This window comes from Podarcis filfolensis (assembly GCF_964270895.1).
Source record: "Podarcis filfolensis genome assembly, chromosome: 2".
Taxonomy (NCBI): Eukaryota; Metazoa; Chordata; class Lepidosauria; order Squamata; family Lacertidae; genus Podarcis; species Podarcis filfolensis.
This window is the reverse complement of record NC_139605.1, coordinates 104,007,073-104,030,441: the sequence shown is the minus strand read 5'-3', so window position 1 is coordinate 104,030,441 and position 23,369 is coordinate 104,007,073. Positions and strand designations below refer to the sequence as shown.

Here is a 23,369-nt window from a genome sequence, read left to right as displayed (position 1 = left end):
ACTGTGTGAGCTGCCCTGGTGAAAGATTTTGAGGTGCAGTTGCGACATAATGCTATATCAAATCATGACTCAGTGCAAATGCAAGAGGTTTCCTTCTTCAGACAAACCATAAGCTGGTCCAACCAAGAATGTGTTGGAAATTCTTGGAAACTACGACCCAAGTCTGCGGCAAGTACTCTGGTGAGAAAACCCCAGCAGAGTTCTAACATGGCAAAACATGGAGCCAAGAAAAGTGTGGAAATATAAGCTGTAAAACCTTCAAAACGTGCCCTTTCCAGTGAGTTCCAAAATGTCCCCTTTAATACGGTGGTACCCCAGGTTTACTTAATTTGTTCCGGAGGTCCGTTCTTAACCAGAAACTGTTCTTAACCTGAAGCACCACTTTAGCTAATGGGGCCTCCCGCTGCCGCCGCGCCACCAGAGCACGATTTCTGTTCTCATCCTGAAGCGAAGTTCTTAACCTGAAGCACTATTTCTGGGTTAGTGGAGTCTGTAACCTGAAGCGTATGTAACCTGAAGTGTATGTAACCCGAGGTACCACTGTAGTTATTTCCAAAGTATCCCACTTCCCTAGCATGTTTGATAAATTATATAATGGTTTACTTACAAAACTCTTCAAAGGTCAGTCATGTGCTTTTCCATACAGCAGTCAGAAAATATGCACAGGCTTTAAAATGTAGCTGACTTTCCAAAACTATTGGTATAGAAGAGCACTTGTTTCAGACTCCATTGTAGTCTGAAAAAGGCTGGTAAAAGCCAGGCAGCTGGAGGGAGCAGTCTATGTGGGAACGTTTACATAATTTAGCAGAGTTTAAACGATCCTCTGAGTTTATGCAGCGTCAAGCAGGTTGCTAACTTGTTTGAGTCCTATCAATAATTATACCTTCCTGGTTGATAATCCCTTTCTGCTCCGTTAAAGAAAACACACATGAATCTGAATCATATTAACATAAACTACTTTACTATCAGATTCATTCAGGTTTATAGAGTTGTTCCTGAAGGCAGGCTTATGTTACATAACAGATAAACTATATACTAGATAATAGTCATGAGAAGACTGCATCTGAGCAGCTACCAGTTAACGCTCCTTGCAGCAACTGACCAACGGACAAAACTGCCTGCTACATAAAGGCAGTTAGTCCTCTCTTGGAATGTTGGATTTGACTGACAGCTTTATATCCCACAGTCCAGAGTTGCTCATACACCAAATTCACATGCAGAGGTGAGCAGAAATGACATAGGCTAAGCTTGGCAAGACAGCTGACTCTACTGCATTAACCCCTTATTGTATTAATTAGACTCAAGCTTGTTAGTTATTAGAGGCTGGCTACCCTACAGAATGAACTCAGCTATACAGTGGTACCTCGGAAGTCGAACGGAATCCGTTCCGGAAGTCCGTTCTACTCCCAAAACATTCGGAAACCAAGGCACAGCTTCCGATTGGCTGCAGGAAGCTTTGGAAGTTGGGTTTCAAAGAACGTTCGCAAACTGGAACACTCACATCTGGGTTTGCGGTGTTCAGGAGCCAAAACGCTCAACTCGCAAGGCATTCGGGATCCAAGGTATGGCTGTACAGCCACAAAAAAAACAACAAAAAAAAAAAACGTTTTAAGTGCAATATGCAATATGATACCAGATGACGATGGTGAGCCTTATGCGTTTTCCAAAATGCTTTAAAAAAAGCATATTCAGAATGGTTTTTATATGTGTTTAGATTCCACCCAGAGGTTCAAACAACATGCTAAGCCAAACCATAGCTTAGCTCAGAGCAGCCCATTAGCAGGGCTGGACAAGCAGAAAAAGCCGCCACGATGTTCTCCCTGGGAAGCTGCACGCTTGCGCTTTTGCACTAAGCCATGTTTTGGCTTAGTGTTATGTGTGACCTGGGCCTGACCGTTGCCAGGATTAACAGCACAACCCTACAGCGCAATCCTATATATGTCTACTTAGCAATAACTCACTAAGTTTAGGACTGCGCTGTAAAGAAGAACATGGCCACTACATAGCTTGGCGTCCAAAGACCGAGCTCCATTCACAAACTCAGTTTACATGAGCAAATCTAGTCCAACATCCTGTGTCCCACAGCGCCAATCAGGTATTTCCAGGAACCCCCAAGCAGCACATGAAGGCTCTTCTCCTGCTGTTGCTCCTCAGGAACTGCCATTCACAATTCTAAACTGCCTCTAAACATGGAGGTTCTATTATTCATCATGCATAATAGCCGTTTATGAATACGTTTATGAATTTGCCTAATCCCCTTTTAAAGCCATTCAGCCGTTTCATGTGGCAGTGAATTCCACAGGCTAGTAAGCACCTCTTTTCGTTTGTTCCAATCTATTGGGAATCAAAACCAACATGCCTAGCAGCCGGCATGCAAATAAATTAATTAAAAAATCAGTGATTTTTTTAAAAAAAAGATAAGGCAAGAGAAGAAGGGAAGTCATTGATATTTTAAGGATGTAAAAATGAGTAAATTGTAAAACAGAAAATATAAGTGTCTGTATATAATAATAATAATAATAATAATAATAATAATAATAATAATAATAATAATGAAGTTTTCGCGGCCCATTGCCATGGAAATGCGGTTTACGCGGTTTTGGGGCACACCAACCGACTGTTGTGCCTTTAACAAAGATGGCCGTCTCGGCTTCGCTTGGGCTTCTCGATGACAAACCGGAAGTGGTTTCGTGGACTCCTTCCTTTTCCCCCCCGGAAGTGATTCAGCTTTCTTTCGCGTCTCCGAGATGGACGTCGGAGAGAGGCAGGAGCCGTCGTAACTTTCGGGAATGGTGAGGCATTGTCGGGGCAACCTTTTCTAAAACCTCGGAGGTGGACCACCGTTAAGCTGGGGAAACATTTGCCACAGTCGGTTGAGGGCGAATACGGCAGTGCTGAGGGTGGAAAGCGCATGCGCGACAGCGGACGAGGAGGGAGGGCGGCGGCGCTGCGCAGGCGCACGACGCCTGCGTTTCTCCCCTCGCGTCGGGTTCGAGCGAGATTTAGGGCGAAACCCCTGCAAGCCTGCGCAGATTGAGTAGCTTTTGCCCGCGCTCCCGCCGATTAAAACCCGCGGTGCCATACGTCCGGAATTTTCCGGACGCACGACTCGGGAATCGCTCAGAAACGTCCAAGTTCTTCGAGATTTTGCAAAGCTCAACAACTTTTGTCTCTGGGTTTTCACTTTTTGAAATATGGCAACCCTATAATGATTTGATTAACTGTCCATGCCCTTGAGTGGAGCTTTGAATTTTTGTCTCCCCGGCGCAAATTTGTCACACTAGCTGCTACACCACAGAATAAGAGTTAGAAGGGACCACACGGGTCATCTAGTCCAACCTCCTGCAATGCAGGAATCTTTTGCCCAATGTGGGACTCGAACCCACAACCCTGAGATTAAGAGCGCCGGCTGAGCTGTCCCAGCTGTAAACAACACAACCCTTTTAAAACTTAAAAATACGGTTGCCATATTTCAAAAAGTGAAAATCCAGAGACAAAAGTTGAGTGCTTTTTTTAAAAATGAAATTCTACAAAATTTACACTTCCGGCATGGGCTGCCATTTGTCTGGATTTTCCTGGAGATTTCAGTGATTTCCGCCTGTACACTGTTTACGACGACCATCTATGCCTGGGGAATTCCGGATGTATGGCAGCTCTATAAATGTTTGGGCATGCCATAAACTGAGTGAATGTGTAGCAACTACCAGCCACAGATATACCCTTTTTGGGGGGCAAAGAGTGGGCGGTTGCTGTGCAGCTCCAGATGGCCTGGACTGAAACTAGTTCTCTGGTGCGAGTTCAGTTGCAGGAGCCCCCCAGGCTCAGTTCCCAGTTAAAGGGGTCAGGCAGGGGATGATGTGAAAAGCCACATCGAAAAGAAAGTCCTGCTGGATCAGACCAAAGGCCTCCCTAGTCTCAAGCTCTGGTTTGCCCCAACAGCCAGCCTGTTTTTAGAATTCTAGAAGGTGGTGCTGGGAGACGACTGCTCAGCCCCACAGCCTTTGCTCTTAGCTATGTGGCTGCTGGATTTTGCACCAGTTGAAGCTTCCAAGTTGTCTTCAAGGGCAGCCCCACATAGGTAAGTGCCCATTAGGTCCAGTCGTGACCGACTCTGGGGTTGCGGCGCTCCTCTTGCTTTACTGGCCAAGGGAACCTGTGTACAGCTTCCGGGTCATGTGGCCAGCATGACTAAGCCGCTTCTGCCGAACCAGAGCAGCGCACGGAAACACCGTTTACCTTCCCGCCGGAGCGGTACCTATTTATCTACTTGCACTTTGACGTGCTTTCAAACTGCTAGGTTGGCAGGAGCAGGGACTGAGCAACGGGAGCTCACCCCGTCGTGGGGATTCGAACCGCCAACCTTCTGATCGGCAAGTCCTAGGCTCTGTGGTTTAACCCACAGCGCCACCCATGTCCCTTCAAAGGCAGCCCCACGTAGAGCATGTTGAATAATCATCCTTTTGTGTATCCTGAATGTTCCACCATTCAGCTTCCTTGGATAGCCCCAAATGTTAGTACTGTATTAACATTGTGACAGTAGATTTGTGGAAGCCATTTCCATGGAAGGCGTTCTCTGTATAATAATAAAAAGTGGCTGAGGACATTTTCTTAGAAGCAAGTTTCTCAGATGGTACATTTCCAGGTAAATGTATTTAGGAATACAGTGGTACCGCGGGTTAAGAACTTAATTCGTTCTGGAGGTCCATTCTTAACCTGAAACTGTTCTTAATCTGAGGTACCAATTTAGCTAATGGCGCCTCCTGCTGCCACCGCATGATTTCTGTTCTCATCCTGAAGCAAAGTTCTTAACCCGAGGTACTATTTCTGGGTTAGCGGAGTCTGTAACCTGAAGCGTCTGTAGCCTGAAGCGTCTGTAACCCGAGGTACCACTGTACACAAACAAAGGGTTCTTGTGGAGCACAACCAAACTCGGTTGATTTCTGAATGCCTGGGGCTGCTGAATTATGGATGAATCAATAGACAAATCTGTGAATGAGTGCTGGGGGCAGGGGGGAGACCTTATTGCTTATCCTCTGCAGCATCCAGTATTCGCCACATGGTTAAAATTAGCCCAGCATGGTATTAAAACAGAGCAGTAGTGCAGCCAGTGATTTTGTTTCTTTTTCTGTCGCAGACGTGTTGTATTCCAGACTGATGGCGTCGGGCACAGCGAGCCGCTCTGAAGACGAAGAGTCTCTGGCAGGGCAAAAAAGGAGCTCCTCACAAGTGTCGGGTGCCATTCCAAAACGGCGCAGTTCTTCCAGGTACCATGCTGGGTTGGTTTGGGGAGGCAATATTGGGCAGTGGTTTTCAACCTTGGGGTGCCTTGAATGATATTCAGGGCAATATTGGCCTCTGTCCCTCCCTCTCCCTCTTTCCTTCCCTCCCTCCCTCTGATGCCCTCTTGTGTCTCTGCCTCCCAAAGGCTTGCACAGCTGTTTGTTGCAGCAGCCCTGGCTACTAGCTCCCTGGGCGAATGGTGCCTCTGGGACTGGCCAGGGGGTGCTGGTTGCCAGGAGCTGAGGTGGACTCAGAGTAAGCGAGCAAGTGAGCAAGGGAGCCCAGCCAGCCAGTCCTTGCTGTTGGGAATGGATGGACAAGTGGGAGCCTAGGCAAGCAGGCAGGCACCATGCTGGCCTTTCTTGCGCTTACAGTGTGCAATGCTTGTCTGGGAGCTGGGTGCCCAGCTCCAAAGGGGAGTCTTTCCACCATGCAGGACTGGCGGTGCCCGCTGCTGCAATTGCTGCCTCCCAATGTAAGGTGCTGGTCTCACATTCACCTTTGGCCAGTCTCCCTCAGGCCATTAAGGCTGGTAGCATCCTCTTCCTAGGCCCGTGGGGCAGCGTGAGAAGGCACCTCTCTTTGGGGTGGAGTGGGTGGGTCAGAGATCAGGGACAGCAGCAGCAGCTACCCAGAGGACTTCCAAGGAGAGGGGAGAGGAGAGAAGAGAAGGCTGAGGGAACATTGCACAAGGGGGCATGTTTGAAAAAAGGGTGAGAGGCTGCAGCTCTGCAGGCAAGGGGTGACGTTACTGGGCTCCTGAGCCCCACAGGGGTGCCGCAGAAAGAATGTAGTTGGTCAAGGGAGCCATGGACTCAAAAAGGTTGAAAACCTCTGAGCTAGAGAAAAGGAGGACACCTGGTGCCTGAGCTTGGAGACTGGAGCAGCTGAGTAGAATAGAGATCATTGTGGGTTGGCTATGGTCCCCCCCCCTGAAATCCAGGTGCTAAAGGGTAGATAAATAGTCTGGCTCCTTTTTTGGCTAAGGGTTTCTACTGTTCTGAAGATAACTGGGAAGTTCACCTGTGGGGCCACAGCATAAAACCCTAAAAGCTCTTTTAATTAGGAGGAGGAACCCAAAACAATGTGACTACAATCCTCTTCACATACGACTCACATGAAGGGGCAACATGGCTCCAAAGGAGCTGTGCATTTTACCCTATTCCTTAAGTTAAGCAGCTTCTCCTGGCCCCGTATCTGTGGGTTGTTTTTTTAAATAGTTGTTTTTATTAAAGTATTTGCATAGTTAACAAGGGTACATACAACATCTTTGTTTTCAATTCATCGAGTCCTTTCAACAGGTCAGTTACGTTTGGTGTGAGACTCTGCTGTTATAGACATTGTGGGGTTGTGGGGGTGAGAAAGAAGTGGGCATGATATTTTTCTTTCTTTTGCTTAGTGCCTGAGCAGAGTTTTTTGTCTCGGCATTGTGAGAATAGGTTATTTTATCTGTTTGTTTGATTTTGTTGGCAGTGTGGGAGCTTGGAGAGCCTGTAGCATGATTGGGTGCATTTAGTTGCTTGCAGTGAGTTTTCTTTGTGACGGAGAGGGGCTGTTGCGTCAAGTTACCGTATTTTTCGCCCCATAGGACGCACCGGCCCATAGGACGCATCAAGTTTTTTTGGGGGGAAATAAAGAAAAATAATTTTATTTCCCCCCCCCCAGGCACTTGTGGTGCCGGCAGCGGGGAGAAGCGCTCTTCTCCCCGCAGCCCGCCTTCAGACCAGGTCCGGGGACAGCGGGGAGACGCGCTGCGCCTCCCCGCTGTCCCCGGAGCTTGCGGGGCAGGCAGCGGGGAGAAGCGCTCTTCTCCCCGCCGCCCGCCTTCAGACCAGGTCCGGGGACAGCGGGGAGACGCGCTGCGCCTCCCCGCTGTCCCCGGAGCGTGCGAGGCAGGCAGCGGGGAGAAGCGCTCTTCTCCCCGCCGCCCGCCTTCAGACCAGGTCCGGGGACAGCGGGAAGACGCGCTGCACCTCCCCACTGTCCCTGGAGCTTGCGGGGCTGGCGGCGGGGTCTCCCCGCCGTCAGCCTCCAAACCACTTCGGGAGACAGCGGGATGGCGGCGTTCAGCCTCCCTCTGTCCCCCGACCTTGTGGGGCTGGCGCTGGGGCTCTCCCCTCTCACTCTCCAGGCTTCAGCGAAAGCCTGCATTCGCCCCATAGGACGCACACACATTTCCCCTTCATTTTTGGAGGGGAAAAAGTGCGTCCTATAGGGCGAAAAATACGGTAGCTATATCAATTTGTATTCTATAGGGGGCGGGGCGCTATGTTGTTTTGTTGAGGTGTGTATGTGATAAAGGGGGGAACATACTGGGCTGAAGCGATCCTCTTTTGCTGGTCCCCGTGCTAATTTCAGTTTGTTGGTTAGCTTTTCTAGTCTGGCCCCGTGTCTGTTGAGGGATGGCTTCTGAAGTGGAGAGCCTTTTCTTAGTCATGGACAGTTTAGAACTCTGACTTCCAAATCACACAGGGAGTTTCCACAGGTGGAAAATGTTCTCTCCTCAAGTTATGCCTCAACATACGAGAAGCTAGGAGGAGCGGTGCTGCCTGCAGCCCCTTTGTATTCATCTTATTCGCAAAGGGCTCATATAAATACAGTCATACCTTGGGTTACAGATGCTTCAGGTTGCGTTTTTTCAGGTTATAGACCGCCGAAACCCGGAAGTACCAGAATGGGTTACTTCCGGGTTTCGGCGGTTGCGCATGCGCAGAAGCACTAAATCGCAACCCACGCGTGTGCAGACGTGACACTGCGGGTTGCGAAAGTGCATCCAGCACGGATCACGTTCGCAACCCGAGCGTCCACTGTAACTGCAAGTGTTGTCCTGGTGGGTTCAGAACCAAACATGCCCCATTCAGAGTTGTAACCTGGCACCTTATTCATTTCCCCTTGTGGTCCAGGCTTTTACCATTTTTGTTTGATTTCTTACCTGCCCTTCGCACAATACAATATTAAAGTCAGTTTAAAACAAATGCAGGCAGCGGAATGGATTGCTCCCTGCTGCAAGGCCCATTTCCACCTGGCCTCGGGGCTGGGGCCCAGACTCACCTCCAACAGCTAAAAAAGGCTCCTGGGAGGCCAGAGGGACATTGCTGGAACAACTCTTGGCTAAAATGTTTTATAACAGTTTAAACGGTTCTAATTTTTGTTCCTCTGTTTTGTTTTTGTTGGGTTGGGGTTGGTTAAATGTTTACTTGGGGTTGATGGTTATTTTAATTTGGGTATAACTGTAAACTTTATTATTATTACAGTGGTATCTCGGGTTACATACGCTTCAGGTTACAGCGCTAACCCAGAAATAGTGCTTCAGGTTAAGAACTTTGCTTAAGGATGAGAACAGAAATCGTGCTCTGGCGGCGTGGCAGCAGCAGGAGGCCCCATTAGCTAAAGTGGTGCTTCAGCTTAAGAACAGTTTCAGGTTAAGTACGGACCTCCGGAACGAATTAAGTACTTAACCCGAGGTACCACTGTATTATTATTACTAGTATTCTTATTATTACTACTACTATTACAATTAGTATTATTAGTTTCTACTGATTTATTGGTTTATAGTCTGTATAAGATATTCTGCTTTTTTATGTTTGATGTTTGATTAGGTTTTTATATATGTTGTAAGCCGCTCAGAGTGGCTGGGGAAATCCAGCCAGATGGGCGGGATATAAATGTTGTTGTTGTTGTTGTTCTTCCTCTTCCCCTTTCTCCTCTTCTTCCCCTTCTTCTTCACTGGACTTGTAAACAAATTCCTTTAAGTGAGGAAACCCCCCAGTCATTCTGAATCCCTTTGTGGACTTCAGCCTTCAGGAAGTTCCATTGACAACCCATATTCATATTGTTTGTAGCAGTGCTGATGAGGCCATTGGTGGAGGTAACTTGCTGCAATATAATACAGAATTTCCTCATTCTAGGTTCATCAAGCGGAAGAAGTTTGATGATGAACTGGTAGAGAGCAGCCTTGCCAAATCATCCAGCCGGGCCAAGGGTCCCAGTGGGGTGGAGCCAGGGCGCTGTTCTGGCAGTGAACCCTCTTCCAGTGAGAAGAAGAAGGTGAGTTGGGTGACATATAGCGTACCTCCCTCGATAAGAGCCACCATAGCAGATCTGTGGCCACATTATTCAAATCTGATGCTTCTGAAACTCTTGCAAACATTTTTATCTCAGTGCTGTCCTGCGCTGTTGCAGGTGCCCCTTAAGTAACCTTGCAATGCAGTTCGTTAGCGGCCATGGCTCTCTGCTACATTTTGGCTTTGTTGTATTGCTGTGCCTGTTGTAGTCTGTATGCCAACCTCTGCTTCCGCAGGTGTCCAAATCTGTCTCTGCACCTGTCACTCCAAGCCCAGCTCCAAACCCCAGCCTCACCAAGCGGATGAAGAAGAGCAAGCAGCCCTTGCAGGTCAACAAGGATTTGGGCCGCTGGAAACCCACTGATGATTTGTTGCTGATCAACGCTGTGCTTCAGGTAGTAGAACAGGGTTAAGACATATAGATAAATGCAGATATAGGGATGCCAGGCGTTCTTAAAATCAAGATCCACAGTGGATCAGGAACAGTCTTTGATTTCAAGAAATTCGTAGTGATTTAAGTGAGGCTCCCAGGCAGTCTTCCATGTGCAGATGTTAAAATAATGACATCTGTAATGCCCTGAGCCCATTCTCTGTTGCCATGTTGGCCTGGGTACTTTCCTGGGGCATTGCGTTCCCACATTTTCTGGGGAGCTGCTGCCAGGTCGTGTAGACAGTAGTGAGCTAGATAAACCATATAAGGCAGCTTCATATATATTCTCGTGTGTCCTAATTCCATGCATTTTCAACATTGCTCAGTAATTACCGTATTTTTTGCTCTATAGGACACACTTTTTCCCCTCCAAAAATTAAGGGGAAATATGTGTGCGTCCTATGGAGCGAATGCAGGCTCCTTGGCTTGAACGATAGCAACGCAAAGCCTCCGAAGCGCAGAGGGAGCACTCCCTCCGCGCTCCGGAGGCCTCGCGTTGCTTTCGCTGAAGCCTTCGGAGCACAGTGCAAGTTCCCGCTGCGCTCCGCAGGCTTCAGGTTCCTTTTGCTGAAGCTGGGAGAGCAAGTCTCTCCTGGCTTCAGCAGAGAGGGAGAGCTGCACAGCGCCCCTTCAGCCAAGCGGGAGGAGAAATGGAAGGGGCTCCGTTTCTCCTGCCGCTTCACTGAAGGGGCGCTGAGCAGAGAGGGGGATATATTTTTTTTCTTGTTCTCCCCCTCTAAAACAAGGTGCGTCCAATAATAATAATAATAATAATAATTTATTATTTATACCCCGCCCATTTGGCTGGGCCTCCCCAGCCACTCTGGGCGGCTTCCATAAAAACCAAAAATACAGTAAAATATCACACGTTAAAAACTTCCCTGAACAGGGCTTCCTTAAGATGTCTTCTGAATGTCAGGTAGTTGTTTATCGCTTTGACATCTGCTGGAAGGGCGTTCCACAGGGCGGGCGCCACTACCGAGAAGGCCCTCTGCCTGGTTCCCTGTAGCTTTGCTTCTCGCAAGGAGGGAACCGCCAGAAGGCCCTCGGCGCTGGACCTCAGCGTCCGGGCAGAATGATGGGGGTGGAGACGCTCCTTCAGGTATACTGGACCGAGGCCGTTTAGGGCTTTAAAGGTCAGCACCAACACTTTGAATTGTGCTCGGAAACGTACTGGGAGCCAATGTAGGTCTTTCAAGACCGGTGTTATATGGTCTCGGCGGCCGCCCCCAGTCACCAGTCTAGCTGCCGCATTCTGGATTAGTTGTAGTTTCCGAGTCACCTTCAAAGGTAGCCCCACGTAGAGTGCATTGCAGTAGTCCAAGTGCATTGCAGTAGTCCAAGCGGGAGATAACCTATGGTTGGGTGCGTCCTATAGAGCGAAAAATACGGTACCTTTTTGTTTATTTTATTTATTTATTGAATTTATATACTGCCCTTTTAAATCTCCATCTTACCCAAAAGGGTTCTTAATGAATCATCCCTCTAGGGCAGTGATGGCCAAACTTGGCCCTCCAGCTGTTTTGGGACTACAATTCCCATCATCCCTGACCACTGGTCCTGTTAGCTAGGGATAGTGGGAGATGTAGTCCAAAAACTACAACTGTGTTGGCCATCACTGCTCTAGGGAATAGACAGGGTGAAACGGAACAATCGAGTGCCTTATGACCCTCGACAGCCTCACTCCTGCCCCTTATAAATTTATCCTAGTGGTTTGAAATGTCTTAACTTGTAATGCCAATAAAGGTATTTGTATTGTATTGTACTGCCGTATACCTGGAGGTCTCAGGGTGGTTCACAGAAAAGATCACAATATAAAAAAAGAAAATAAGAACAATAACCCTCTTACTTCATCCTCCAGTGTGTTCTGTTTGAGCACAAAGCAGTTGAAGCCAATTTCTACCTTTTTCAAAATCGTCTGCTTGCCCTAGGCTGGAGCATGGTTGTCCACAGAGAGTTGGGCATCTCTGTGTGAGCGACTGTGATTCGTATGGCCAGGCTTCACAGACATCTGTTACATGCAAGGAAGAGTCATTACAGTCATACCTCGGGTTACAGACGTTTCGGGTTGCGTACCGTGCCAAACCTGGAAGTACCGGAACGGTTACTTCCGGGTTTCGGCGCATGCGCAGAAGCACCAAATCGCAACCTGCGCGTTGTGGGTTGCGAACACTGCGGGTTGCGAACATGCCTCCCGCACGGATCACGTTCACAACCCAAGCGTCCACTGTATTCCCAAGAGTAATTTCGCTTTCTCTTCCTCTCTGAAGACCAATGACTTGACCTCTGTGCACCTGGGAGTGAAGTTCAGCTGCCGTTTTAATCTGCGGGAGATCCAGGAGAGGTGGTACGCTCTGCTCTATGACCCCGTGATTTCCAAGTAAGTTTTCTCCTCCACGTTTCTCAGAGTGGGAGGTATGGGGATTGATCTTATTAAAGGGGTGTCTTGTCTCCCAAGGACAAAGTGCTTCCTTTTCTGTCTGACATCTATGGACCATCTCAATTTGAGGACTAGGACTAGATCAGCTTGTGATGGGAGGGAAGACAATCCGTTATACCAGTGGAGGAACATGGTTTTCACCTAGCTCCAAAAGTTTTCATAAACGCTCTTACTTGGAAGTAAATTCTTTTGAAATGAACGGGACTTGCCTTTCAAGTTCATTTTCGGAATGGAAGGCTCTGTGTATGGGCAAGGAAGTTCCTTTACTGTCCTTTCCTCCTCGTTCTTCAGCCCTACAGAGTAGGAGGAAGGATGCAATATTTTCGATTTAGTCCCCTTTAAAAATAAAATAAAGTCAGGCTTCTTGATGAGATGGCACTGCAAGATGGAATCTCAGCGCTGTTTGTTTCCAAACAGCTGCTGAGAGCAGACCCGGTTTCACTGGGAAGCGTTTGTTCCCTGCTTCCTCAGTGCCTGAAAGTGAATTGCCCCTTTGGCATATCCAAACCTCACCTAAGAAGGCAATTTTGCTTGGGGTTAAGGCATTTATGAGGCTTATTGGAAGTTTTAAGAGTGTTTAGCCCCAATAAAAGTGGGTTTTAATTGCACAAATGAGACTCCCTTTGGGTCCATCTTGGCATTTGTGAGGATACAAAACCAACTACACACCCCTGTTTATGTTTTCCTTTTCTTTTTTACGTTCTATATTTTCTTGGGTGAATGCCACTGGCTGCTGTTTGGTGTGGGGCGACTGATCCCTTTTTCTTCTCTTTCCCCCTTCCTCCACCAGGCTGTCTTGCCAGGCCATGCGGCAGCTGCATCCGGAAGCCATAGCCTCTATGCAGAGTAAAGTGCTCTTCAGCAAAGCAGAGGAGCAGCTACTAAGCAAAGTGGGATCGGTAAGCATCAAGAACGGGCTACTTCAACTATAGCCCTGGTTACCTTAGAGCAGGGGTCAGCAAACCTTTTCAGCAGGGGGCCGGTCCATTGTCCCTCAGGCCTTGTGGGGGGCTGGACTATATTGGGGGGGGGGGAATGAATGAATTCCTATGCTCCACAAATAACCCAGAGATGCATTTTAATTAAAAGGACACATTCTACTCATGTGAAAACACGCTGATTTCCGCACTGTCCGCAAGCCGGATTGAGAAGGTGATTGGGCCGGATCCGGCCCCCGTGCCTTAGTTTGCCTACCCATGCCTTAGAGCAGCGGTTCTCAACTTGTGGGTCCCCAGATGTTGTTGGACTACAACTCCCATCATCCCTGAGCTCGGGCCTTGCTAGCTAGGGGTGATGGGAGTTGTAGTTCAACAACATCTGGGGACCCACAGGTTGAGAAAGGCTGCCTTAGAGGAAAGCAAGGCAGGGTTCAGAGTAGCTCCTTTTCTCCCTGATGATTTTTGGTAGAGATTTGCCGTGCCCTGTATAGCAAGTGGCTTGCTTGATATAACAGCCACCCCTGGCATTTACAACCCTTTTCTTCTTTATGCGTGTAAATGTTTGTGTGTGTGTGTGTGTGTGTGTGTGTGTGTGTGTGATTGTAATATCTTGTATACTAATAGCACGCTCCGTTTCTAAGCGCTGTCCTTCTGTACCCAAAATGACACCACTTCCTCATGAAAGAGGGTTATCAACAGGTTTGGGGGAAACCCTGAGGTTTGCAGAAATGGTCGTAATCATTAGAAAAATGAGCCTGAAGAGAGGGAGATAACCAGAAGCGAGGGTGCAGAATGCCCTGTCTCTGTAACTGGGGTGGGGGATGCGACAAAAAGACAAAGGGACGAAAGATGATGGAACAGAGTTTCTCAAAGGGCATTCACTGGCTAAGCTGGAAGCCTGAACAGAAACATTCCATGCAGCAACAATTTCTTGAAGGCCTCCCTTGTATAATTTTGAGATGATTGAATGGCTACACACAGTTTGCGGCCTGTAAATGTTATTCCCATCTTTCTAGAAAACTTGACAGTCTCCCCCTCCTCTAATTTTTATTAGATTTTCTGTTTTACAATTTTAAAGTACTCATTTTTACATCCTTAAAATATCAGTGACTTCCTTTCTTCTCTTTCCATGGTTCATTTTACATATCATAAATCTCTGCATATTTTACAAAAACTATACCATTCAGTATTCTATTATTACATCCATCAAAACTTATTTACACTGTTGAATTTATCTTAACGCTGCCAGCATTTTCAGCTGTGCACAGTTATTTCCCATATATTCAATAAACGTTTTCCAATCTTCTCTAAACGTATGTTCTTCTTGTTCTCTTGTTCTATATGTTAAGTCTGCAAGCTGCGCGTATTCTTGACAGTTGTCTTTTAACTTGATGGGCTTAACTAGAGTTAAAATCTCTATTCGTGGAAAATTAATGTGAGAAGCAGCCTTTGGCGGAGGTCCTTTTCTTCCTGCTTGAGCCTCCTTTCTCTTATTCCTAGACCAGCCAACCCACCCTGGACACCTTCCAGGATCTTCTGCACAAGCACCCCGAGGTTTTCTACCCTTCCCGCACTGCCAAGGTCCTGCAGACGCATTGGCAACTCATGAAGCAGTACTACCTCTTGGATGATCAAACAGGTATGGCCAGCTAATCTGTTGCCAGGTAAAGTTTGGAACCTGCGGCTTGTGCCAGGATTCTGAACCGTCCTTTGCCCTCTCTGGTCTCTTCCAGTGCAGCCACTGCCCAAAGGAGACCAGGTGCTCAACTTCTCCGATGCCGAAGACATGATAGATGACAGCAAACTAAAGTAAGTGAAAGGGGTGTGGCTAAGGCCAGCTGCGTTCCCTCTCTTCATTAGAAACACTTCCATCAGTATTCCTGGCCTACGTTTGTCTGGCTTAGTGGCTCGAGAACCTTTGGTTCCAGCCTGGACATATGTTAGGCTAAGGGTTAGTTAAACTCACATCCAGTCCACACTTCAATAGGAATCTATCTTCATTTTTTTATTTATAACGTGAACGCAGTTTGAATAGCGGCAGCTAGACTGGTGACTGGGAGCGGCCACTGAGACCATATAACACCGGTCTTGAAAGACCTACATTGGCTCCCAGTACATTTCTGAGCACAATTCAAAGTGTTGGTGCTGACCTTTATAACCTTAAACGGCCTCAGCCCAGTATACCTGAAGGAACATCTCCACTCCCATCGTTCAGCCCAGACATTGAGGTCCAGCTCCAAAGGCCTTCTGGTGGTTCCCTCACTGCAGGAAGTGAGGTTGCAGGGAATCAGGCAGAGGGCCTTCTCGGTAGTGGCACCCTCCCTGTGGAACGCCCTCATTTCAGATGTCAAGGAAATATCTGACTTTTAGAATCTGAATCTGAAGAAGTGTTCATGCAACTCAGAACAAACTTAGTTGGTCTCTAAGGTGCTACTGGACAATTTTTTAAAAATATATTTTGAATTTTAGAAGACATCTGAAGGCAGTCCTGTATCAGGAAGTTTTTAATGTGTGATGTTTTATTGAGTTTTTAATGTTCTGTTGGGAGCCGCCCAGAGTGGCTGGGGAAACCCAGCCAGATGGGCGGGGTATAAATTATTATTATAGCAAACAACTTGTTAATGCAGATGATCAGTGGGAGGGGGTTGGATCTGCCTGAGATTAAATTGCCGGCCCTTGAGGCTGCAACACAAAGTGACCAAGAAGAAAGCCAGAGAGAGGGGTTTTCCCCCTAAATGAGTTGGTCTAAACCGGATTAGGTAGATGTTCAATGTGGGAGCAATTAATTGATGCATTCTAACTGATCCTAAGGCTTGATCAGATCGACACTGGGAAAACGAAAGCATTTCTAGATAGGGAGACTAGAATATAACATATAACACGGTGTCCAGTTGGCACGCATCATCCTTAAAGCTTAAAATCCGAGACAAGTCTCTGCTGCTGTCATTGTCCAGATGAGGACACAATGTGACTTGATGCCTGAGGCCGCCCATTTGAGAGAGCAGATGTGGTGCCTTTCAGACCTAGGGTAATACTAGTTAATGAGTGGAGTCCATGGTGAGTTTTGTTTCTCCTCATTTTTCATCCAGCAGTCTGGCTCCTGCTGTGCTGCAGTTTTGAGCATTACTGTGCTTCTCTCAACATGCACATGGCAGAGCCCTAATCCAGCGAACAAAAGCTAGTGTTTTTTGAGAAAATATACCGTATTTTTCGCTCTATAAGACGCACCAGACCGTAAGACGCACCTAGTATTTGGAGGAGGAAAACAAGAAAAAAAATATTCTGAATCTCCGAAGCCAGAACAGCAAGAGGGATCGCTGCGCAGCGAAAGCAGCGATCCCTCTTGCTGTTCTGGCTTCTGGGATAGCTGCGCAGCCTGCATTCACTCCATAAGACGCACACACATTTCCCCTTACTTTTTAGGAGGGAAAAAGTGAGTCTTATAGAGCAAAAAATACGGTATATATTATCTGTGGCCCAGGCACTGGAGTTGTGATCAGTTACCAATTCAAGATCTAACATCTCTCTCTCTCTCTCCCTCCCTCTCCCTCTCCCTCTCCCTCTCCCTCTCCCTCTCCCTCTCCCTCCTCTCTTCTTTAGGGATGTCCGAGACGAGGTGTTGGAGCATGGTGAGTTGGGTGCTGTTTGTTTCAAGAGGTGGAGCAAAAATAACGCTCTTCAAATGACTCTGTCTCCATAAAACTCTGTGTGATTCTGGCTGGTGTATCCCTGTGAGCCAGTTCTTGGGCGAAACTGAAAAAAGACTCTAATCTGTAAAATCGGAAACACTTATAATATGTGTTAGAATCCCGATTGGGCAGCTATGGGCAGGTAGCAGGACTGAACCTCACGTATTTTATATGTAAGGAAACCGCCCCTTCATTGTGGAGGCCAGCATTCTCAACATGGGTTGGGAACGGATGCTTGCAGAGAGAGGACCTAAGCTTTCTCCTCCCCCCGCCTCCTCAGTCTTGCCTTAATGGTCGCAGGCCGGATCTACACTCGTGGTTTATAACGGTAAAAAACGCGTTAAAACGCCAGGGGGCGCTGCGGAGCAGCGAGCCGCCAGCAAAGGGAAACCGCATTAAGCGTTGTAAAATGTTAAATCTGAAAACCTTTAGAAGAACAATGTAGGTCCAACCCTAGACAGAAGCAAGCTTTACCTGCAGTGGAATAATTTATCCAGCCCCAAGACCACTTCTCTCTCTTTCTCTTTCCTGGTTTTTCACGATTATTTATTTAAAGTTACTTTTGTTTTCCTTTCCAAAATCTGTTCCTCATGCTTGCGGCTTTTCTCCACGCAGAACTGACAGTGGCAGACCGGAGACAGAAGCGTGAAATCCGGCAACTGGAGCAAGAGCTCCACAAGTGGCAGGTGCTGGTGGACAGCATAACAGGTGAGAGAAGAGCCACACCATGTCTCTTCTCGCGGGTGAGAAACCCCATCTCCTAGTGTTGCGGCACCTGTTCCCCCGGGACTTCCAGCTAATACTAGGCAAGCGTGTTTGTTTATTGCTTTTGACGTCTGCTAAGAGCAGCTTCGTGGAGGCAACCCTATCCAGACAACGTAATGTTATTATGTGCATTTGTTTTTGTTAAAGCTTTTTTGCCTCCCATTTTCATAGTTTTATTTATATACTGCTTTATTCTAATAAACCTCAACACAGTTTACAATTTTGTATTCAATAATAATAATAATAATAATAATAATAATAATAATAATAATAATATTGCCTACTGTTTTTAAAGTCTGCTGTTACTGCTATTTTTGAGCGAATACTTCATAGAGGTTAATTTTGTTATTCAGTAATATATAAATTTTCATTGAATAAACATGGAACGCCCTCCCATCAGATGTCAAGGAAATAAACTTCTGTCTGACTTTTAGAAGATGTCTGAAAGCAGCCCTGTACAAGGGAGGGTTTTTTAGTGTTTGATATTTCATATTTTGTTGGAAGCTGTCCAGAGTGGCTGGCAAATAAACAACAACAATAGCTACTATTACTATTAAATAAAGGGCTCCTTTGGTGAGAGCAACTAAGTGAGAGTCCTGGAGACACAACCCAGCTTTCCTTGCCCAGCATGCTTCGGTTACCACGGCCTTCCAGTGGCCATGTCTGTCTAATCCTTCCTTTTCTTTCTCCCAGGAATGAGTTCCCCTGATTTTGATAACCAAACATTGGCTGTGTTGCGTGGAAGAATGGTGCGTTATCTCATGCGCTCCCGGGAGGTGAGTCCAGTCTGTCGTTTGGCTGCTTAGATTGAGACAGTGCAAAGCTTTTCCAAGGTAGGATTGCATCAGAGAGAGCAAGTTGCATATAGTTCTGTCAATAATGGAGCCAACAGTAACAGAACAGAACATCGGTGTCTGGCACTAATTTTAAAACGTGGGTGGGTGGGTGGCACTGTGGTCTAAACCACTGAGCCTCTTGGGCTTGCCGATTGGAAGGTTGGGGGTTCGAATCCCTGCAACGGAGTGAGCTCCTGTTGCTGTTAGTTTCTGTTTTGCTACTGAGCAGCTGCTTGGAGTCACAGAAAGAGGGAGGATGGTAGCAGAGGATGGTTTTGATACATCGACCTCTGCTATCCCAGCTCCTGCCAACCTAGCAGTTTGAAAGCTCGCCAGCGCAAGTAGATAAATAGGTACCGCTGCGGTGGGAAGGTAAATGGTGTTTCTGTGCGCTCTGGTTTGTGTCACGGTTTTACGTTGCGCCAGAAGCGGTTTAGTCATGCTGGCCACATGACTTGGAAAGCTGTCTGTGGACAAAACGCTGGCTCCCTCGGCCTGAAAATGAGATGAGCGCCGCAACCCCATAGTCGCCTTTGACTGGACTTAACCGTCCAGGGGTCCTTAACCTTTTACCACTATATATAAATTTGTAGCCTCTACAGAATTCCCAACTATATTTCTAAGCCAAAAATAACAGTTGTAGGGGTGTTTGTGTGTGTATTTACATTCAAGAGTTGAGTTGGAGAACTCCCTTTTCACAAGTAAGAAGTATATTTGGTATGATTCTACTTCTAAGGAGCTCTATTTTCCTCTTCTGCTACGGCGCAACTTTATCTGTAATGTGGAATCTGGAATCTGCCTCCCAAGAGATTGCAGGCTTTTGCTAACAGCAGCTTCAATATCCATGTCAGAATGCAATGCTCAAATTCAGCTAGTTGAAGCCAAATAAGAAAACGCAGTGAGCCAGATTCACTTAATGAGTCGTGCCAGCAGAGGCCCACACAGGAACTTCGGCTAGTGCAATGGGGCTTCCACTGTTCACCCCTAAATTGGTTCCGAGGGGGTCAGGAGAACCCCCATAACAGCACGCAAAGGGAGGAGAGAGGGGGTTGTTCTGTTTGGCAAGGAAGGTAAAATGCTTGCGCTGATGGAACGATTGCCATAGCCGTGTCGATTTGGCTAATTAATTTTGATGGCTGTGGACTGCAATTTCCTCGGAGCAAAATGCTGGTCCCCTTGACACACGATGAACGCTTCTGTTTGTTTCCTCTTCCAGATCACACTTGGCAGAGCCACCAAAGACAATCAGATTGATGTGGATCTAGCGCTCGAGGGGCCAGCCTGGAAAATATCCCGCAAGCAAGGTGCTTGAGATTGGGCTACTGCCTTTGAGTTGCTCGGGGAGAAGGACTTTGTAGGACAAGGGGTGTGAAATTGCGGTAGGATGGAAAGGGAAGGCAGCCCTTTGAGTGCCTGCATATGGCTGATAAGTTACGCCTCCGTGTTTAATTTCTCTCCGTGGTTCCTGATGTGAATGCCATGTGATATCAAGGTGCCTTGGGGTGTTTTGCTGTGTCAGAAATTGCAGGCGAGGCAGTTGCTGTTCCTTGCCCTAAATCAGGAATTGGTAACTGATGGCCATATGAGGACTTCCAAGACATTAGATGGAAATCTGTGGACTTTTTAACTATACCTGAAGGAGCGTCTCCACCCACGTTGTTCAGCCCGGACACTGAGGTCCAGCTCCGAGGGCCTTCTGGCGGTTCCCTCACTGCGAGATGTGAGGTTGCAGGGAACCAGGCAGAGGGCCTTCTCGGTAGTGGCGCCCACCCTGTGGAAGGCCCTCCCATCAGATGTCAAGGAAGTAAACAACTACAGTCATACCTTGGGTTACAGACGCTTCAGGTTGCGCGTTTTCGGGTTGCGCACCGCACCGAACCCAGAAGTACCGGAACGGGTTACTTCTGGGTTTTGGCGCTCACGCATGCGCAGAAACACCGAATCGCAACCCGCGTGTGCACAGACGCGGCGCTGCAGGTTGCAAACGCTGCGGGTTGCGAACGTGCCTCCCGCACAGATCACGTTCACAACCCAAGTGTCCACTGTATCCGACTTATAGAAGACATCTGAAGGCATCCCTGTTTAGGGAAGTGTTTGATGTTTTATTGTGTTTTCAATATTCTGTTGGGAGCCACCCAGAGTGGCTGGGGAAACCCAGCCAGATGGGCGGGGTATAAATAATATATTATTATTATAGCAAACAACTTGTAAATGCAGATGATCAGGTAGAAGGGGCTTGGATCTGCCTAAGATTAAATTGCTGGCCCTTGAGGCTGCAACACAAAGTGACTAATAAATAATAATAATAATAATTAATAATAATAATATATTGGTGTTTAAAAAGGCACAATTAGGAAAGTCCAAATTCAGTGACATTTCCCAGTTTGCACATTTTAAAATAGCCTTGGAAAAATTGACCTGAGCTGCTCACCTTTGAGAGCCAAAATTTCCAATAAGGATATTGCAGATTCAGGGTCTCTAACCTGCTACAAAACACAGAGTTTCAATTACCCTCGACTTACGAGGCATTCTCTGCAAGCAGTTGTGGCCGATTTCCTTCCTTCTGCTTGGAAAGTCTAACTTCTCATCTCTCCATGGGTGCGCACACACAGGTGTCATCAAACTGAAGAACAATGGCGACTTTTTCCTGGCAAACGAAGGCCGGCGGCCCATTTATGTGGATGGGCGCCCAGTGCTTTGTGGCAGCAAATGGAAGCTCAGCAACAACTCAGTGGTGGAGGTAAGCCGTTGGAGGTGGGCGGGCAGAGGGCTGTGCTGCTTTATGGTGATAGGTTTCACAGTCTTCTTGGTTGATGGTTCCATAACAAGATGATGCCAGTATCCAGAGCAGTTGAGCCCGGTCCTAAATCCATGGGATGCTAGACTCCTTTGCCTGCATCCAGCTGTTGTGAATTTTGATTCCGCACAGAACCAGCAAACATAATAAAATAAAAAGTGCTGGGGTGTAGTTTCTTCAGCTGCTATCAGCCAAGAGCCTGGCGCTACCTGGAAGGTAGACCACTTCCTTGAGGTTGGTTTATTACCTGTCCAAAGAGCCTCCAGTTTGGGAAGACATCGTTTCTTGCAGCAGCCAATTTGGCTTCTCAGTGAGGTGGGCTAGGCTATAAAACACAGCTTTCCAAAGTGTGTGTTGTGGCACATCAGCGTGTCGGCTGCTAGAAAAACTGAATTACTTGGGCCATGAAATGATGCACGCCTATCACCAACACGACAAGTTTTGAAAGCTCTGCTGTAAAAGATGCAGCGCTTTCACTTCTTCCCTTCCACCCCCCACCGCACCCAGACTGACAGCCCTTCTCTTTCCCCCTAGATCGCAAGCTTGCGCTTTGTCTTCCTCATCAACCAAGACCTGATTGCGCTTATTAAGGCAGAGGCTGCCAAAATTGCCCAGCCCTGAGGCTTGGATCAAACCCAAGGCTCCATTGGACCTGTGTGTGGCTGCCCACCCCCTGCCCCGGACTCCTTTTGCCAGCAGGGACCACCATGCTTAATGATGAAGATGCAGCTTCATGGAGCCTGCCCTCCCTTAGGCTAGGACTGAAACTTCTTGGGGGCCTTTTCCTTTGCGGCTGAGGAGGAGGACGAGCTCTGCTTCATCCGTCAGCGGATCTATGTAAAAGAAAGGTATGAGCCAGGCCTTAAACCAGCACCTTGTTTGGGTGTTCTTGGCTGTGTGGGGCATTTGCTGGCGAGGGTTGTGCGGCTGTTGCGCTCGATACTCTTTGGGACGGAGTGACGAAAACCACCATGGAGGATTAAGGGCCGTGGAGTAAGTGTCAAACGAGCTAATAAATAGTTGCAAATCTCACTACTCTGTGTTGTGCTGGTGGCCTGCTTCTTTGTACACAACCATCTTTTCAGCTCTCGCCAAACAGATTCTCAAATTTGGGGCAGAGGGAGGAACATGTTTTTGAAGCAGTCATGCAATGATTGAGGTCTGTCAGTTGATACTATGGTCTCTACATTATTCTGCAGCAGTAGTGATTAATGTTTTGCCTTGCCTGTCTCTCTGCAGCGTAGTCTAACTTTCATAAAGTTATTAAAGGAAGAGTGGAATAGCTGGTTTGCCTAACTATGTTTGGTCACGTAAGATTCTGAAGGGTACTGTGACAATTGTCAAGAATGATTTCTGTTTAAAAAGCAGTGGCGAAATCAGATCACGCCTAGTGTTTATAATGCAGGCTATAATTTTGCTACCTGCTGCTTTTACTGAAGTTTCCAGTGTGGAGTTTAGAGTTGGCTTTGGTCATGAGAGGAAACCCAGATTTGTATTCTCTGATGCTGCCAATCTTCTGGCAAACATCCTTTAGGTATCAGTTGTGCTAATTATGTTTTGTTGTTTTGTGTAGCTTTTGCAGACAGAATTAGGGGCTCCTCTTGAGATGTGTAAGATGTGGTTCTTTCAGTATTGTAGAAGAGTCGGTGCACGGTGTGAATGTCTTTTGAACTATGAGGGTTTAATATTAGACCTGGGCAGTGTCAGGTTTTCAGCATTGCAGTCTGGTGATAACACTGCAATGAGGCAGTTTCACCCTGGTACCAGGGATAATGAAGATTGTTCCCAACGCTGGGGGCAGAGACAGTTTCTCTCCCCAGCATGCGGAGCGAACAGGCTGCCTCACCCCGGTTTCTCGCCGGAGCTTCCTTGTGCTGCTCAGCTGTGGGGCGCAAAGGCTCCTGCCCCCAGCTGAGTGAGCCCCGATGCCTCTCTGGCTCGTGTGCAATGCATCGTGGCTCACTCAGCTGGGGAGTGGGAACAGTTTAATGGAGCCCCCACTCTGGCTCGTATGTTGGGGGGCTTCTTTAAACTGCTCCACTGAGGAGCATGTGGCTTCCTGTTCCTCTGTGGAGCAGTTCAAAGACGACAAGGGAGGAACAAGCTGTATCGGCCCCAGCGATGCAGCCA

The 23,369-nt window shown here is 47.5% G+C and overlaps 1 protein-coding gene and 1 long non-coding RNA gene across 2 annotated transcripts in view; one reads left to right on the top strand and one right to left on the bottom strand.

The window, feature by feature from the left end:
• The window catches only part of LOC310755762, a 1,619,227-nt gene that overhangs the window by 1,295,931 nt on the left and 299,927 nt on the right, over positions 1-23,369 (bottom strand). The gene's annotated exons all lie outside the window — the stretch shown is intronic.
• Positions 2,647-22,271, top strand: MCRS1 (microspherule protein 1). Its single transcript, XM_083598849.1, has 14 exons — positions 2,647-2,792; positions 5,135-5,264; positions 9,189-9,327; positions 9,581-9,739; positions 12,045-12,154; positions 13,005-13,113; positions 14,653-14,791; positions 14,886-14,961; positions 16,753-16,781; positions 17,457-17,549; positions 18,300-18,382; positions 19,659-19,746; positions 21,055-21,182; positions 21,774-22,271. Exons 2-14 carry the CDS (start codon positions 5,155-5,157, stop codon positions 21,858-21,860), a joined length of 1,350 nt encoding a protein of 449 aa, XP_083454975.1. The 5' UTR covers positions 2,647-2,792; positions 5,135-5,154; the 3' UTR covers positions 21,861-22,271.